The sequence below is a fragment of the Solea solea genome, chromosome 2, assembly GCF_958295425.1.
Source record: "Solea solea chromosome 2, fSolSol10.1, whole genome shotgun sequence".
Lineage (NCBI taxonomy): Eukaryota > Metazoa > Chordata > Actinopteri > Pleuronectiformes > Soleidae > Solea > Solea solea.
Window position 1 is genome coordinate 29,062,352 of NC_081135.1, and position 18,765 is coordinate 29,081,116.

An 18,765-nucleotide genomic window follows, 5' to 3' on the forward strand; every position below is an offset into this window, starting at 1 on the left:
CGGTGGATGCGGTTTTGTGGTTTCTCAAGAAACAATCCGACTGATAATTAAGATTTTGGATCCAGAAGGAGTCCGACGAGCATGGCGTCTCTGATGCCAGAGAGTATCTCCTTGTTTGTGAAACCTAAGTACAATTCCACAAAATGCTCCACAGCCCTCATTTTAACAACTCTCCTAAAACAGGTTAGAATATGACAACTTTATTCTAGTAAATTTACGACTTCATTCTCAATGTAATAATGCTAATACTCTGTTGTATGTTACTTCTTAGAGAGCTCAATATTTTCTCAGGTGGTACTTAAAAAAAACTCAAACACACAGAGACACGTCTACTGTGTTTTATTTTCTTGGAACTTGACAATCATGCACAGAGGCATCTCGTAACAACATCATACAGAGCTGGAAATGAGTCACTGTTGTTGTCGTTGACTCCACTTGTACTTTCTCTGCTGTGACACAACAAGATGTTTGCGCTGGTACAAAAAACCGAACAAAACAAAGCCTCTCATGCTCAAATTAAACAGTTCCATGAAATAAAAGGCGAGTGGGGCTTTCGGATTTAACGATATTTGTAAAACACAAAGTTCAACAAGGGCAGAATTTAGAATATTTGAACTAAACATGGTTGACTGTGGGCGTGTAGGTGCGCGTTCAGCCACGCAAAACAAAAGAGAATACACTCATTGAGAGCAATAACAATGTTACACTCCAGCTGTAAAGCTCACGTGTCATGTGGAGCAGAGGATCTGGATGAAGCTAGGCGCTCTCCCTCTCCTCTTCCTCAGCAGAATGATAGTGACGGTATTCTGGCTTCAGTTCCCATGTGCTTTTGTGAGTTCCCTTGCTGTTGTACGTCCCGATTTCCCTCATGATTTCTTTGAGGTAAGTCTGCAGAAACACACCCACATTTACAAATCATATGTTATCGAGGTGAACTGGTGAACAGGTGGACTTTTGCAAGGCTGCAGTGCAGAAATGTTCGTAATTGTTGTTGTCGACGTTATTCTTCTGCCTCTTGTTTGGTCTTTGTAAACAGAAATGATGTAGCATTTGTCTGCTGTGTCTTTCATCTAAAAAAACAGGCAAAACTATCAGACCTGACGGAGGGAGCACTCGTGCATAAAGCAGCAGCAGAGGGATGGAAGCAGAGAAGAAGAATTCATCCTGTCAAACTGTTGAACGACCAGGTTTTCGAGCAGTAGAATTCACCTCTGAAACGTTTCCTTTACTAGAGCAATGTTGCTGTTGGCTCCAGCTGTCGTGACCAGTGGTGATCGCTCTAAGACAGCAAGGGAAGCTCAGCTTTGTCAAATATGTTCTCTGTTGTATTTACTGTTTGTCACCAATCGCCTTACGTGATTTTCGTATTCCCGTAGAAGCTTCAACTGTTCTCTATCTCTTTCACTGCGGTGAGCTCGACTGTGATTGGATAAATGCGGCAAAAACGTCACTTCCATGGAAGCTCAGCTTCTTTAGGGAGTCAATGGAACTGTCTGAAAGGCGGAACCAGTTTTTGATTCACAGCATTGCAGAACTTTACGAGATAGCAGAGCCTATCCTGCCTCAGTCCTGTGTGGATAGATAGATAGCTGGTCGTTATTTGCTCGGCGATATGTGAATAGAAACATCATCATCACATATTCTTGTTGTTCGTTTGCAGAATTTATGTAATAGAGCAGCAACCTCCACTGGTCAAGAAAACAAATGAAAACAATTCACTTCCTCTGTGCAGAGCGGTGTCACCAGGCAACACAAAGTCTTTGACACAGCAATACTGAGACACAGAGAGAATCATGTGGAGCTGATAGTATTAATCAGCACTGTGTGAACACATTTGACGATAGTTTGTATTCAACAAGTTAAGCACTATAGTTTTAATAAATGAGATTATTATTTAAGTATTTAAACCTCATGTAATTGCCCCAGTTTTTCTAAAGATCCGCCTCAGCCACAGAAATGTCTAATGCCATTTTCCAGTGCCCCTGCTTCACAGAAATCAATTCAACACACATGTATTACAGTGAGTGAGTATCTCAGTCAAGCGGTTTCCTCTCACCGACCACCGGGTGTCTCTGTCGAGCTTACAGAGAGACGCACGGCTGCTTGAACTCATGAATAACAGCTTTTTTGGGTTTCAAGACTTTTCATAATGGGCATTCTGGTTACTTTAGTTCGCTTAATTTGGGCATCGGGCGCAAGTGCTTTCAGAGAGAAGTGATGGTGTGGAGTGTATCGCAGCGTTCGACTCCCACTCAGCCGATGGTTATGCAATCAGAAGCAATCAGGGAGAGAGACGAGGACCTCAAGGTCTCATCAGCACCTACACAGAGCTGTTCTCCACAAGCTGGAACCAATCCATTGCACCGTATCGATTCGCTCTGCGTTTGTGTGCGCACTTGCGTTCGTTACCTCTGTAGGACCATTTGTGGCTTGAATACTGACCTTCTCAGGGCCAGTGGTCCTCATGGAGACCAAAACCTGGTCCTAATGAGGCAGAATCTCATTTCTGAGGAACTGGTTAAGGTTAGGACTGAGATTTTAAATTGTGGTTAGGTTAAGATTAGGGTTAGGCGTTAATTGGCTGATGAATTAAAGTCACTGCAGTGTAGGTGTGGGCGATAGATTTTGAACAGTTATTAGTAAATATCCTTTAAAAATTCCATTTTAATTGCCTGAGTTACAATTCATTAACTGTCGCTTTCAGATTATTTCAATGGACAAAATGTTAAATGACTCGTTTTCTTTAGCATTCAAGTAAAAATTCAAAGAATAATTGAAAGACTGAAAATCAGGGCAAGCATTCAGATACAAGCGAGAGGTCATGTGATCACGTAGGCCCACTCGTGGTCACGTGACACTGGATTCTGCTCGTTAATGTCAATTAATGCACACCTTAGACGAGATATGTTGTGTGAGTGTGTACCTGGTATTCCTTATGTTGTGGGGACCGAAATCTGTTTACAGTGTCACATTATGTAGTAATTTACGTTGTGGGGACTTAAATTGCGACATCTTTAGGTGAAGGCATTTTTATAGTTAGGCTGAGGTCAGGGTTAGGATTAGGCCAGTTAATTATGGTTAAGATTAGAGTGTCTTCAGGAAATGAATGTAAGTCAATGCAATGTCCTCTGAAGTCATGGAAACTGATGATGTGTGTGTCTTGCTCACCACAGGTTGTCTGGTGATGTCCACTAGGTCCTTAATGTTGTAATACTGGTGCTTCTCAAAGGCGGAGAAGAGCATGTCTAACACCACCTGTCGCTCGGCTCTCACCATCTTCCCCTCCGTCTTCTTCTTCTTCTCATACTCCATCTGAAAGTCAGTCGGTAGATTTGTGTGTTTTCAGTCTGTGAAAGCGTCCGAACGCGGCGCCACAAGTCTTATTCCCGACAGCGATGAACGTATCTAATGATGTCAAGTGAAACATTATCTTAAAACAACTGTTTTATTTAGTTTTCTTTTTCTTCATACTTTACTTACAACTGCAACTCCATTATGCATTAATCTGATCATTATTTTCCCCAGTTACTGATCAATAATTTGACATGAAACAATAATAAATCCATCACCAGAACAGTAACGGTCATGTAACTGCACCTTCACCACAACAACAACAACAACAACATTACATGCAGGTAAACTGTGTCACACAGTGATTAATTAAATTCAACCACACACACACACACACACACTTGCTGTTAATAACACTCACATTGAAATCATGGTTGGCCACAGGCTTGAAGACAGAAGTGACGGCTCTCTCCAGCTGCTGCGATATACGCTGAGGCTTGGTGGACTCTTTAATCTGCAACCTATATATATATATATCCATATGTATACATGTAAATGCATACATGTGGATGTATATACACACAGAGAGAGAGGTTGATTTACTGACAGGTTTCCCCGTTGGCACAAAGCAACTGTCAGCACCTTGAGTTTAAGTAAACCAAGAACTGGCAGCTGCTGATTTTTTGCTCCAGTCACTGAGTGTATTTTATTTCGATTGATGGCTGACGCAAACGCAGCGGAGATACCTGCTGTCCCGCCATGACACAGCATATTCATAATGATATCGACAGTGATCTGCTGCGTTTGATTTTAAAGCTTCAGGAGAAAATTTGGGTTTAGTAATAAACAAAATGTACACAACGTGAGTTTTTGCAAGTAGAAAATTCACAGACGCGCATATGTGCTGCACTTTATCATCTATTTTCCTCTAAATTGGAACATAATTTACCATATTGGCATCACGTTAAACTGAAACTAGTGATTGAGACGTTTAACTCCCAAACTGACGATGTTCATTTTTAAATGGCCCATTTTCCCACAGACTTTCCATTCCAGTGGTTGGGCTTCACTTTTCAAATCAGAAGACTACGTCCATTATTATATGCAGTCATGTCCACACCAACTAGGTCGCGTCAAGACCCAGACCAAGGCAGTTTTAAGAAGAATCGTTTTGGTCTCAGTCCAAGAAGTGCAAAGAGAAAAGTATCTTCTACTTCTCACTTGATTTATTCCACCAGTAATTTCCTGAGGCGTCTCAACTGACCATCTCGGTCTTGTTATTGTAGTCTTGACGACAAAACTAGAAGAAAAGTGAAATTTCTGGCAAAACTCAAACATACACCAGAACAATGTCTCCTGCCAAAATGGAGGCACATTGGCCAGCTGCTCTCCAAATGGTAGATTAGAAAACTGGATTGAAAAGTGAAGCCTGAAGGGAAACAGAAGTGGGCAAAAGTGACATCAGTACTGATTGTACTGATTAGTACTGTATTGACAGCGGTCAGTGGTCACAGAATAGTCTGCGAGTGTCACGTGACCCTGAAAAAAAGTCTTGCACTCAGGGCAGACGGTGCTGTTGCTGTGCATCTGCCACACTACAAAGCCGTTGCTATAGCGATACCGTCCACCAACTCTGGCTGGATAAATGTTTTTCAATAAGAAAAAAAAGAAAGAAAGAAAGGACGTGAGCGCTAAGTGAACACATCATAACTTCACTACTGCAGCTGGAACAAATTCACAACACTTCACTGTTGCTTTGCTCAGAGGTGAAAGAATCAAACTGTAACAGCTCAGCCTGATGTGATTGTGAGTCTCCAAACCTTATGAATAATTCATCTGCGCTCTGTGAGCTCCTTTTCTGTAGTGGGAATACTGTGTAGTGTTACTCTCTGAAACATCAACTTCAGACGCCAGCGGTGCCGCGTTTCACTTTACTCAAACGCATCTTACTTGAACTGTTTTGGCACCTCTTTAGGAGCCTTTTTTTAAAAAAAAAAACGGCAGAAAGTCTTTAAAGGAATACTTCACCAATTTGCATTTAGCTTTATGCTACTAGAATAGGCGTAGCTTTCCCCTGAGTCAAGAAATATCTTCATTCTATTCTTTGTTACATGCCCACCAGGGCAACTTGGTCCGAGGCTTGAAACTGCAGCGCTAATTCAGATTAGAGCCACTCGTAGGGGGGCGGGACCTCATTCCCAGAATGTAAACAGTGTCCGCCATCTTTGCTAACAGTCAAGCTAACAGGACCGAGTGTCACTGGTGGGCACGGAACAAAGAAAAGAATGAAGATATTTCTGGGAAGTTGGGAAGCACCGTTTTTCAAAAACACTACCCCTATTCTAGTAACTCGTAGTAACTAGTAACTTTAGTATTCCTTTAACAAACTATTAAAAGTCACTCACTTCTTTAGCTTCATGTAGTTGTCATTGACGACCGGTCTGCATTCAGCTCTGTACACCACCATCCCCTCCAGACGGATCTCGTCTACGGCAAACACACACACATCAATTATTATTAATCGACTATTAATGTATTCATCCCCTCATAAGGTCCACGCCTGGTAGCGGTGTGAGGGCCTACGAGCCTCAGTGACCCCGAGAGCTATGCCAGCCGGAGTGGCATCATTGCACTCCTGGCAGGGTCACCCATGCTGGACAGGTCGAGGGGTAGAGGCCAGACAAAATGTGGACTTCCTCATCCCTGGGGTAAAAAAGGGTTAGTGTAGGGCCAACGACCCTACCTAGAAAAAAAAAAGACTAGTTACACATGGTCATGGGAAAGGAAGGGCCTCCACACAGGAGGCTTGTGACGCAAGGCAGTCAACAACTGGCACAACCTAAGAAAGAAGGCCCAGAGATGAGTCTAGTGGAGGAATATCATTGGTGGCCTATGCTCTGACAGGGGAAAGGGCCTAACTAACTAATCCATTAACCAGTTAGTGTTTTGTTTTTTTAATAAATAACAATACACAAATGATCAGATTTTTTTTAGCTTCTTAAATGTGAATATGTTCTGGTTTCTTTGCTCCATACAACAATTAAATCACTACAACTGAATTATTTTGGTTTGGAGACAAAGGACATTTACAGTGTAACTCATCCATTACTCGAGAATATAATCTACAGATGAATGGATTATGAAAATAATCGTTAGTTGCAGCCCCAATAGCAGCTATTCTTCGTAGGTCACTGCTTGACTTACTAGACTTCATTAGGACCAGGATTTGGTCTGGTCCTGACAAGGCCAGTGTTTATGCCAGAAAGGGTCCTTAAGAGATAACAAATACAAGTAAACAAACCATTTTCTTTGACCAAATTTAAAGGCAAGATATATAAAATAAACACTTCACCAAACTTTGTCTTTCTCTGATCGCCAGTTTTAGGATTATCCCCAGACACTGAAAAGCCAAAAGTAGAATCCTAGTTATGTTATGAACAGATCACGTGGAAGATGAACAACAGACGGGAATTATTCCTGAAAATATGTGAACCCAGTATTGACTAGCTCATGATCAAACACCGGTCTTTTGTTTACACGTTTAAGGTGAAATGCTGAACATATTTGTTGTCATTTTACTTATTTATTTCATCTTTGTTTGTCCTCTCATTTTTGATTGTTAATGTTATGTTTTTGTTGTCAATTTTAAAAAAATCAATTCTCCTACGTTTCTTCCAGTTCCATCCTGGTTTTTCTTCATTCGTCCTTTATTATAACATGTATTAGTTATTATGTGCTGCAGAACAGAAACCTGCTGTGAACCACTTTTAACTGCCAGTGTGAATGTGACAATTTAACTGTTACTTTCACTCTTTTTCCCATATAATAAACTATTATTTAAAAAGATGATGCAAAGATACTGCTGACAGGATCGTTAAATGTAGACCTGGAAATGTACACAGATAAAAAATGATGAACTCAAACTGAAACAGTTTTCATGACATAAAATCGTGTTCTTTGAATGTAAATACGTAATATGTAAATATTTTATACATACTGGCTTTTTCAGTTTTATAAAAATGTGGTCCTTAATATAATTTATCTGGAATAACATTAATACGTGAAAAGCATGAATCAATAGATTTAAACCAGTTACTATCAAGTCAGCCTTCTTAAAGCTTTTCAAAACTCACTGCTTCATGTTCTGCTTTTTCTTTTTTACCCCTCTCATTTTTTGCATTTATTTTTCAAGTTGTCCTTTCAAAAGCCAGCTTTTAGCGAATTATTCCGCTGTTCAAAACAAAGACCTTTTTCCCATTTCGACCGTTTGATGCCTCTTCTCGTCCACTCCAGTCATTTTCACACACCAGTTTCATTGTTTATCCTCTTTTTTTTTTATTATTATTTTGTGTGTTTCGACTGACCAGGAGTCCAGTTGGTGAGCGTTGGCGTTACATTGGCTGCAGCTTTGTCTATTGTGCATTGTTGTATGAATTGGCAACTGTTTGTATCTGGATGGAGAGAGAGAAGCAGAGAGAGAGAGGCTGAGTTTTTACATTCTCTTACAGAACAGCTGAGGATCTCCAGCTGTCAATCGCCGTCATCCAAGTGTAAGTGAATCCTCGAGGAACACATGTCCCTTGTCATCACGCTGTCCTCACTCACACCCTCTCTCTTCCCATTGTCTCTGTCCCTCCCAGTCAAAAAAAACCAAAACAAACACGGGGGCTGAGACGCGAAGAAACTATTCCAGGAAACGACGCCTCCCCGTCGCCGACGTCACCTGCTGCGACGTCAGTCTCTGATGACGGAGACGCAGCGGGATCAGCAGTCAGTCAGTGACACCTTTTGTTCTCCAGTCTTTGTATGTATTAATCATTCTTGGTATATTGTATATTGGTATATGTCACTGCACGTCTTCATTTCAAGTGCAAATAAATTGAATGTACGCATTTGAAGTCATCAAAGACTTGAGTCCTGTGTGAGTCATAGACGTTGTATAAGAAAAGTGAAGCCTACGAAGTATGCGAGAATATAGACGATAAAGCACAGCACATACTAGTGTGATTGCTGCCCATCTTTGATAAACGTTAGATACTTTTACTACGATTAGTTTGACGGATTTGCGACAGGGAAAACGTGGGGAACGAGTTCCAGACAGAAGACTACTACTCCAAAACTCAGTAGCCAATCAGCATGCAGCTTCCTAAGGCCCGCCCACGGTCAGAATCGCAAACAAAAAACCACGGTGCAAAGAACAAGTGAGGGAGCGCAAAAAAAAGAGGGAGCAAACAAAATTCCGATCATTGCAAACAAAAAGTGTATTTTCAAACAAATAAAATACAATATTTTTGAAAAATTACATCGATAGTTTAGTAGTTTTGATTTTGTGGTTCATTTTTGTTTGCTCACTACATAAAATGTTGTTTGCTTTGTAAGAAGTGTGAAAATATTTGACACAACTCTAATTCCATACAACAGGAGCCGGGTTGCAGGTGACGCCACCATTGCTCATTCCAGGTTCTGGAACAGGTCAAAACAAAGTGGATCAGAAAATCAGAGCAAGAAAAAGGTAAAATCTCATCTAATCTGTGCTAATCTAATCCAATGCAATTATGTGACTCTCACGGGAGGTTAAATACATCCGTGTAAATCTTATACACCTCAGTTGTTTGGATTAAAACGACACAATGTAGATTTTAAGATTATTTTGATGGTGAATGAGCAGTTCTGTGTCGCCTACTTTGACAATATGGAGCCTCTGGTTTTGGGTCCGTGCCACAAAAGAAGTAGTGGTCGTGGTTATTTTGAACATGATAATGATATAAAATAAAATAAAATGACAATACAATACAAGCTGCGAAAGGAAAACACAATGATTTCATGTACTCTGCAAAGGGCTGGGAAGAACTATGACATTCTACTTTCCAATGACTCACTTTTGTTTGCTGCTTTTTGTTTGCTTGTTGTTATCAACATTTTTATTGTGCTGTTACTTATGCTTGCAAAACTTTTTTTGGGACATTCATGAGTTTCTTTTACCAACAGCAGTCGATATAACACCTGAACATTTGTCTGAACCGTACATTGAACTAAACATCAGGAGATCGACTCCGGGTGTTGCTCCAGTTTTTTTTTATCAGCTTTTCAGGTATTTACTAACAACTTGCTCCATAAAATATCAGAAAACCTTAAAAAATGTTGATCGGTGTTCGTCAAACCTGGAAATAATGATATTCTCAAATGTCTTGTTTTGTCCACAAACCAAAATGATTAACTTTTAATGAATTCTTTGTTATCCAGAGTAAAGAAATGAAGAAAATACTCACATTTTAGAAGCTTAAACAATCGGAAATCTCGTTTTAATCATGAAAAAAATTGATTATTGATTATCAAAATAGTCGATTAATTTAGTAATCGATTACATGCGTGTACACGTGTGTATCTGCGTACAGCGAGCAGAGGAAAACTGTAAACGCTCGATCACGTAGAGACAGAAATGATATGCTGTGGTGTAGATAAATACCATATTACTGTTTAATTAAAGGACCAGATATAGACCTGTTCTATAGGAAAGGGAACCTTACATGGCTTCTGTTGTGATCTAGTGCTTTGTAGGAAATACAGTTAGATCAAATTAACTTGACCTTCAAGGGCCCTCCTAATACAATGGAAGGGGTGGGAAATCATGGACATATTGGTGTCCATAAAATGTTGTACTTCTGACAAAAAAGTCGCAATATAAAGTTCAAAATTAAAATGAAATCACCAAATGTTAAGAGTAGAAACAGTAATTGCAGAAGCCAGTATTGAGTTCATTTAGTTCAGAGTTAATAAATGCAGGATTACTTGTTACAGTGTCATTTGTGAATAGTAAAAGTTGTTAACCGTTGGCCTTAAGCCTTTGAGAAAATATTCTTATATGAGGAAAGGAACGTGGCTTTGTGAAACTTTATTATTGTTATTAGATAAAGAGTACTGTGGACCCTTGATACCTTTGACAGATAGAGATAGATATATTTAGGGTTAGGGTTAAAAAGGTCTTCTGACCGTTATGATACTGTTAAATCTATAAATCCTCAGTCACAACCTGGAATATTTCTGCGTGTTGTTGTCAATCAGAGAGAGGCTTGGATGGAAATATAACCAGGATGTACGAAACAGTACCTGCGAGTCAAGCCCATTGGAACCTTTAGGAATTAAGTTGACGTTTGCCATTTTATATTTTTCTTATTGTCAACAAATCCCAGAAAAACATAAAACGGGCAGAAACGTGTGCTGAACTTCTTGAGTCAGAATCAGGAGGCAACAGTGAATGTGTTCAGGCCAAATGAAGTCACATGTGATGCTGTGGCGATACGGACACAAACACCCACATCGATGCGGTGCAGGAACATGTCAGCCACAGCAACAGTGTGGCTCCGCTTGTGTTGTTGCTTTGAATAGATCGTGGTCAACAATAGAGAGGAAGCCCTGTGGCACAGAGGAGAGAAACACACAAACACACAAGAGTGCAGGAGCTTCTCAGCAGCACCGCTTCACTCTTTTTTTATTCCCAGCCTTGACACGTTTACTGTTAATCAAAGCCGAACAAAAGCGGAACGTCTACCGTCACCATGGCGACCGAACACATGCCACCTGACGTCGCGCGTGTGTCCCGCCACATTCCGTCGAGTGCCCGCCGGGGTCAGCCTCTGATCTCACGAACTCTCGAGCGAGCGTCACAAATCTCACTAATGTTCGTCTTCGCCTTCCACACAAGTGGATACAATTACATGCAATTATTGGCTGTGAGCGCCGCAGCACTCGCGAGCAACATGTCTAAAAACACACACCCACCCACACACACACACACACACACACACACAAGAAGCATGTGTGCATGTATTGGTGCTCCAGCTCCACTGAACATCCCTGATGTGCAGGAGTTCTGGTTAAACACGGTCCACTGATGAAGAATGGCTCCCCTCCCCTTCTGTTCTGGTTTTCTGGATCCAGGATCCAGAACGAGGACGAGAAGAGTCTTTTTCTAATAAGATCACGGGTCGACGAACAAACGCGGCCAGCGTCGCTCAAGGTTTCTGTGAGTGGGAGGAACACTTAAGATGGAATACTGGTCTCTTGTGTGTTGTAGTGCTGGATCAGTAGGAGGGTGTTTTTGATCTGTTTATATTTGCAATTTCAATTTAAAAAAAAAAAAAACCTGAATGGAAAATAAGAAATAATAACAAAACAAAAACACCTTGAAATATAAAAGTGTTAAGGCTTGAGTGATTTTGACTGACATTGTGACATCAGAGGGACGTCATTATTCTCATTTTCATTGGAAGAACATATTTGAAATGATTACTGTGTGAGATCATTATTATTATTATAATTCCTTCTGCTTCTGCCACTGAGGACTGAGAACATGTTTAAATACTGGTGTTTTGATCATGTTTAAATGTAAACAAGGCAGTGAAGTGGAGAGATAGTGACCCACAGCAGGGGTCTCGAGGGCCAATGAGTAGTCTGGTCAGAAGGGGGCCGGTCTAGAAAGACAGAATTTCAAAGTAAAAGCGTTTGTTTTGATATTGAATGATGTATATTTTGCAAACGCAAACGATATATACACTGAATCCAAATAACACTCCAAACACACATGTGATGAATAGAAAGGAATGTATTATTATTATAATAAATATTGCTAACAAGCATTTTAGTATTATAATCTGTCCAATATTCTACACACTGTCACGGAAAATCAAGAATTTGAGACCTCCGATTTAGAGGCGCTTCACTCCCGGGTTTTAGCAAGTCCCTTTTCTCCAGCCTTTGTTGTTAAAAACACACAAATACACACCGACAGCGTATCACACTAAAGTTCAGGGATTCAATAAAAACATAATCTCCGGTTTCCTTCAGCTGGTGTCACTGTGCTGAGACCCTGCAGCTAAACAGAGGAATATACAGTCTGCTGAGACTCAGTCTGTGAATCACCCACTTTTTCTATTACTTTCTATTCTTCTGCTGTGGCTCGGGCTGAGTAAAGCAGCCGATTGTTCGCTGAGAGATTCATGGTTTTGTGAAAATGAATTCATCAAGAAAAGAAAAAGTCAAAACAAAACAAAAGGAACTCAAATGACTTGTTTTGTATTACTGACTCATTCTTTTTTAAAACTGGAGAAAGGCTGAATGATTCCGGGAGGAAGAACAATATACAGTATTGTGCAAAAGCTTTGGCGTCGACTGCTTTGTTGTTTTTACGTCTGTGATCGTTGACATTTGGATCGGAACGATGTGACGATGGCGTGAAGTCGGTCTTGTATATTAACAAGCTGTCAGTGACTAACTCGTGCTTAGAGGGACTCGGGGAAACACGGTGTGTACATTAATACATGCAGGGAAAGGTAAGAGAGTGAAAAACATGACTCTGATTTGGTAATTATTTAAGGATAGAGAGGAATGTGTGAGTGAAGACGGCAGAGAAAAAGAGAGAGAGAGAGAAGGGTCACTCGTCCACCCCCTCACACTCATCTCTTACTTCCATCTGCTTCGAGGCCTTTCCCTCACAGGTCTGACCTTCCTAATGTTAAACACAAGAAAACAGCTTGCCGCCCACCAGGCCTCCCATCACACCGTTCCTGTCTCTGGATAAAATAACCTCCTCTTTTCCTGCGTGTGCACAAACACACACACACACACACACAGAGCATATACGGGCGTTAAAGCAGCAAATACACATAAAAGTCAGTTATTAGCATGCAGAACGGAGGCTGCAGCTCCGCATCGTGAAACTATCCTCTTTTCTTTTCTCGTTTTCGTTTACCAAAACTAATTTGTCTCACAAGCAGCAGCAGCAGCAGCAGCAGCAGCAGCAGCAGCAGCTCTGACTCATTGCATAAGCTGCTTCTGTGGCTGCGCCTCAGGCCACTCCAACTCCAACAGACGTTTCACGATGATTCCATCGCTCCTCTATAAACATGGCTGTTCTTACCTCTGATCTGGACCGAGCTCTGACTGAAGCCTGATGACCTGCTGGTTAAAATGCTACGTTTGAGGTGATTTTAACTGACTAATCATTTTTAAAACCTTCAGAATGACGTGTTACCGTATACTGTATAAGCAACATGTACACACAAGGACAGCAGCAGTGTGCTGAGGTGGAAATGGAAATATAAGACTTCTTTAACAACTACTTTTTTTTATAATGTTTGCATCACATTTCCAGAGGAAAGGAAACAGATCAGGAGAAAGGAAAGAAAATAAGCTACTGGGAATGAATTGAGCCAGTGTTACACTTGGAAAATGTCAAGGAATTAATTGAGGGAAAATGGCCTCACTTTGGGAAAAGTGTAGTGATGTAGGTCTTAAAGAATGTGATGTTCAAACTCGAGGAAATAAGCTTGGCAACAAGTGAGAAACACTCATTTTTCTGATGAAACGCTGCGACACAGACTCCACAGTCATTATGCGACAAAGCAACTCAGACCCTGTGATTAATGAGGATTGTTTTCATTGCACCACATTCTGGAGAAAGTTCTGCCAGGCAGTAAAGTCATTACACCAAAACAGTGGCAGGTAAATGCTCCAACTAGACCTTTATCTGACACTACAATAAGATCACAGACACTAAAGAGATACAACTGTCCTTTACCCTGACCCTTTAACACCTAAGCCTCACAATTGTTTTTGTTTATTTTAACCATAAAAGGGCCAGAAAATGTCCTGTGACTAAGTGCTTTTGCCCATTTTTCCAAAATAACATTCAATATCTGGCAGTTATTTACAACTGACTGCATGTTAAAATATTCAAAATGAAGAAAAACAGTAAAAAAACATGTCTAAAATAACATTTGTTTTTTCCGATAGCACGAGCCGTGACGTAATTACGGCAATGCAAATTGCGCTTGCGCAAACATGACGTCTGCGGCACGCTTGGTGTTAAAGGGTTGAGGTGTGTGCGTCCATTATTTGTGTCCCCTGACACACTGTACTTAACACATGTCGTGGAGTGTAGATTCCTGCCACTGCTCAGGTTCAACACAAATACTTTGAAGGCATATTTGGCTTTTTATTTTTCCCTCCACACTCCTTTGTACATACTGTATGCTCATTCATGTATAGTATCGGGGGGGGGGGGGGGAACAAGCAGTAACCATGGCAACAACTGCATGGCAGGGACATGGCAACACAAAGCGAGCGCATTTTAAATAGACTGCATCAGGCTGGAGTCGAGTTGCGCTCAGCTTAATCTCTCACACTCAAATATCAGTTAAAAAAATCAATTTTCAATGATCAATTTGGCGCTTTGATATTTACAGCTTTAAATAATCAATCCATCAATCAAGGCTACATTTTATTTTTGAACTAAGTTTTTTTACTGAACCTTCTGAAATGAAGGTGAAGACTGTCAAAAGTCTTGGACATGAGCAACGTGAACCACATCATTACCTCTGTGATGTCAGTGGTAATGATGGTGTTGCAGGTACATGTGAGGGGATAATGATACAGCTGCTATAAAAAGCAACGCGTTGCCGTGGCTCACAATGACAGCCGCTCGCGCCTCGTCAGAGGCTATCAGTGACGCCATGAAAACCGGTGAAGCTGTGCTTCTCAGAGCGGCGGAGCAAACAGACGGATTCATGTCCGAACGGAGCGGAAATCATTTTTTTAGACATGTCGCCTCAAGAATTTGATCAATCACAAAAACTGTCTATGCACACACAACAACAACATAAAACCAGTATGTACAGAGAGGGTATTATTGACTGCATGGCTACACAGAGATGCATTCACATCAGAGACTGTGTGTGAAATGGACGTCGTCCTCCAGTGGCAAAACAAACTCCGGTTGTGAAGATTTGACTGGCAATATGTCAGTGTTTAAAACCAGATTCACAGACTCCATTCACAGTTGTCCAATCCCAGCTGACACAGGGTGAAAGGTCGCCAGTCCATTACAGGGCAAACACATCAACCGTCACACCTAAGGTCAATTTAGTGTCCACTTAACTGCCACCGTGTGGCCGTTAAACGGGAGCATCATTTATAAAATTGACATAATGTGCTATTGAAGAAGATCTGAAACTAACAACCGAGACCATTAACTCCACTGGAAAACGTTTAGTGACATTATAAATCAAGTGCGGCATCAACTAACTGTTATTTTCCATAATCGATTAATCTGTCGATCATTTCCTCGATTATTTCAGAAAATGTTGATCAGTGTTTCCTCAAACTGGGAAAGGATGATTTTCTCAAATGTCTCATCTCGTTGTCGTTGTCCAAATTTGAATGATTTCTTAGTTACATGGAGCAAAGAAACCAGAAAATATTCACATTTAAGAAACTGAAAAATCTGAAAACCTGCTTTAATTCCTTAACAACACTCAGACCGATTAATCATTTATTAAAATAGTTGACGATTCATTTAGTAATCGAATAATAATCGAGTAATTGTTTCGGCCCTAAAATCAAGCGAGAAGTAACTTCCACTTCTGTTCAAACTGAGTTCTATTAGCAGTGGAGTCGCCCCCTGGTGGCAAACTGGTACTTTTCTCCTACATACACTTTTCAAACAGAACTACGTTCATTTTCGTGATATTTGGATGGTCGATTCTAGTGTAAACTCTGTCTGCACCAATCGGAGGAAGAATAGCATTTTTTGCATCGTTCTCTCTTTTTGGTGAGCGGAGAAGAAGTGAGCGAGGACCACAAACTGAGTGGAGACAGGTTGAACACGGACGCCTCCTGGATTCATGTGGAGAAGAAAGGCATCAGATCTCATCAGAGCCAGCTGTTGTTGTTGTTGTTGTATGCTTTCCGCATTACATGACATCTGTGCTGATAATTTGGTTAGTGCTCGGAGAATGGGATCATATGTGCCGGTTTCCTGAGAAGCACGGATGCATCTAACCCGTTGATGCTCCATGAAGAGGATCTAGAGATTTGGATTTGGACCCAAATAAGGGAACAGCATTTCCCTGCATGGGATTTTTTGTTTACACCGTTAGAGGCCTGAAACAGAAAAACAATGCATTTGACTCACATCAGGAGCACAACAATTAAGCCTAGCATTAGCTGTAAATGAATCCCAAGACGGTCTTCATCAGCAAAGGCACACGCCTGTAAACAGACCCTCGTCTATACACGATGACACAACAAGGAGGAAACAGGAGAGAGGGAATTAGTCACTGATTGGATCTCCAAATATAATTTTCCATTAGAGCTCGTCACCACAAGGCCCAGAGGCTGCTTCATTAAAGGAGTCCATTCATTAGCTTTGTAGAGGATGAATGGATGGACAGATGGAGGGATAGGTAGGTAGGTAGTTAAGTAGGTAGGTAGCAGTGGAAGCCAAACATGTACTATGTTGTATTTACATTTCAATACTAAACGTGCACGACAACACGATTAGAACGTGTCACTAGTTCTTTAAAGAATCAGCGGTGAAAAACATCACTTCCACAGAAGCTCAGCTTTTCTTGAGAGACACTGGAGCAGTGGAAACGCACGGACGCTGGGCTTCTGCATGATGATTGGAGGAACTGTCTGAAAAGTGGATTTTGCGAGGAAAGTCTAGACTGCTAGCTGCTCGCTGTGTGTTATTCGCTTGCGGATATAGCCCATTTTTTTATTTGTACAAATACACTTCCTTGTTCTAGTTGTTCGTTTGCAGAATTGATTTTATGTAGAAATAAATGGCCCTGGAACGAGTTTCCCCCGTTTCAAAGACCAGGTAGTTTGACGAGTTTGGTGTGGAAGAACTTTACTGACCCGCACAGAGCCCTGACCTCAACCCCATCGAGCACCTCTGGGATGAACTTGGAGAAGAGAATTACGAGCCAGGCCTTCTTGTCCTACATCTGTGCCTGATCTCGTCAATGCTCCACATAATAGATGGACACAATTTCCCATAACACAAAATCTGTGTTTTCTGTGTGGAAGCTGTTATAGCTGCAAAATGGGGACAAATTCATGTACTTGAATATGTCATTGTCCAGTCCCTGGTCAGGTGTCCCAATACTTTTGTCCATACGGTGTAGATAGACAGACGGACAAACACAGTTAAAAGCAATAAAAGTGCAGGGATTTGTCTATTACTTAGATAATGAAGAGCCGATGGTTGTCTCTGTCAGACAGAGCGGATGTGTTGAACTTTTATTGCTTGTGGTAGAAAAGATTGTTTTATGAACCGGTCCTTGTGACAGCAAAGCAGTCACAACACTCTCCCCGCTGCCTGTGACATGCATTCATCTGCTGCATACATAATGAGAACCAGTGAACCGTTCATTTACTGACGGACTGGACTGCTCTAAGTCGAACTCTCATCCTTACCAACTCCCAGCCCTTTTCAGAACGGTGCATCACGGGTTAAAGGGGTGAGGAGCCTCCAGCACCCACGCTGTATACAGACCATAATATATACGGCCCTCAAGACAACGCAGAGAGGAGGGAAAAAAAAAGTAGCAGGAAGTAATGTTTTCTGCGATAAAAGAAAATAACCTTTAACCGGAGATAAACATGTCCCTCAGATTGAGATCCCCGCTGATTTCCTGTCATTCCACAGTCAAGGTGAACAAAGCGCTCACGTAACACGAATCACGACGAGTGTCAAGAGAAGAAAGGAGGATTCATAATGTCATACTTTCCCAGGGGAAGGAACAAACTATTATTATTTTTATAAGAGGTAGAAAGGGTTTTGGATAAAGACAGACAGTCTGACAGTGACAGTGTTGAAGCTGAAACTTCACACACAAATGATGATGTTCTTGTTTTGTCCACAAAGCAAAATGATTCAGTTTTTAATGATTTCTTTCATCATATGGAGCAAAGAAATGAAGAAAACATCAATCAGAAATCTTGTTTTCATCATGGAAACAGCTTCAAAAGATTAATTGATGATCAAAATAGTCATTTATCATTTATTTGAGTGATTGTTTCAGCTCTAGTCCGGACAATATTTAATCTAAAAATGGTATTTCAATACACATTTTCTTCCAATGTAAGCCATATTGCGTGAATATGCGTACGCATATGTTGTCTAGTTAAATAATGATATTATTTGCAAACACAATGTGCAAAACATGAAAGTTAAATTCCATACATATTTTTGATTATATTCATTTGACCTTTCAAACACGCACAGAGAGAGAGAGAGAGATGGAGAGATGGAGAGATGGAGAGAATACAGCTGACAGACTTCCATAATGAATTAAGCAAAAGATTGACAGCTCCGAGCTCATACAAGACCCTATTTTAAGTGGTTGCCATGCCAGCTTCACAGCAGTCAGTGGCTCCATGTTACACCACAAGCTCTGAGAGCAGCATCATGTATAATTCACCACCTATAAGAGGTGGAGCGGAGTCCTCGCGCGCACCAATTCAGGGGGATTCGATTCAAACAGGTTCCAGTGAAGAGGCAAAACAGTTGTGACGGCTTTGAAGACGACGGCCGTCCTTAATGAGCCACTTTTCATCAACGGGAGGCAGAAAGCAGGTCAAACCTTCCACAATCCTCACCGCTGCATCTTGGCCTCGTTTGCAATTCCA

At 41.0% G+C, this 18,765-nt stretch overlaps 1 protein-coding gene across 1 annotated transcript in view; it reads right to left on the bottom strand.

Annotated features, from left to right (window-relative positions):
- Positions 1 to 324: 324 nt before the first annotated feature.
- LOC131455395 (general transcription factor IIF subunit 2-like) overlaps positions 325 to 18,765 on the bottom strand; it is a 41,231-nt gene continuing 22,790 nt past the window's right edge. The window contains exons 5-8 of the mRNA XM_058622996.1: positions 5,697 to 5,778; positions 3,713 to 3,812; positions 3,169 to 3,312; positions 325 to 888 (exon numbers count right to left, since the gene is read on the bottom strand). Of these exons, the coding sequence (XP_058478979.1) occupies positions 757 to 888; positions 3,169 to 3,312; positions 3,713 to 3,812; positions 5,697 to 5,778 (458 nt within the window). The 3' untranslated portion in view covers positions 325 to 756. The remainder of the gene's footprint in view (positions 889 to 3,168; positions 3,313 to 3,712; positions 3,813 to 5,696; positions 5,779 to 18,765) is intronic.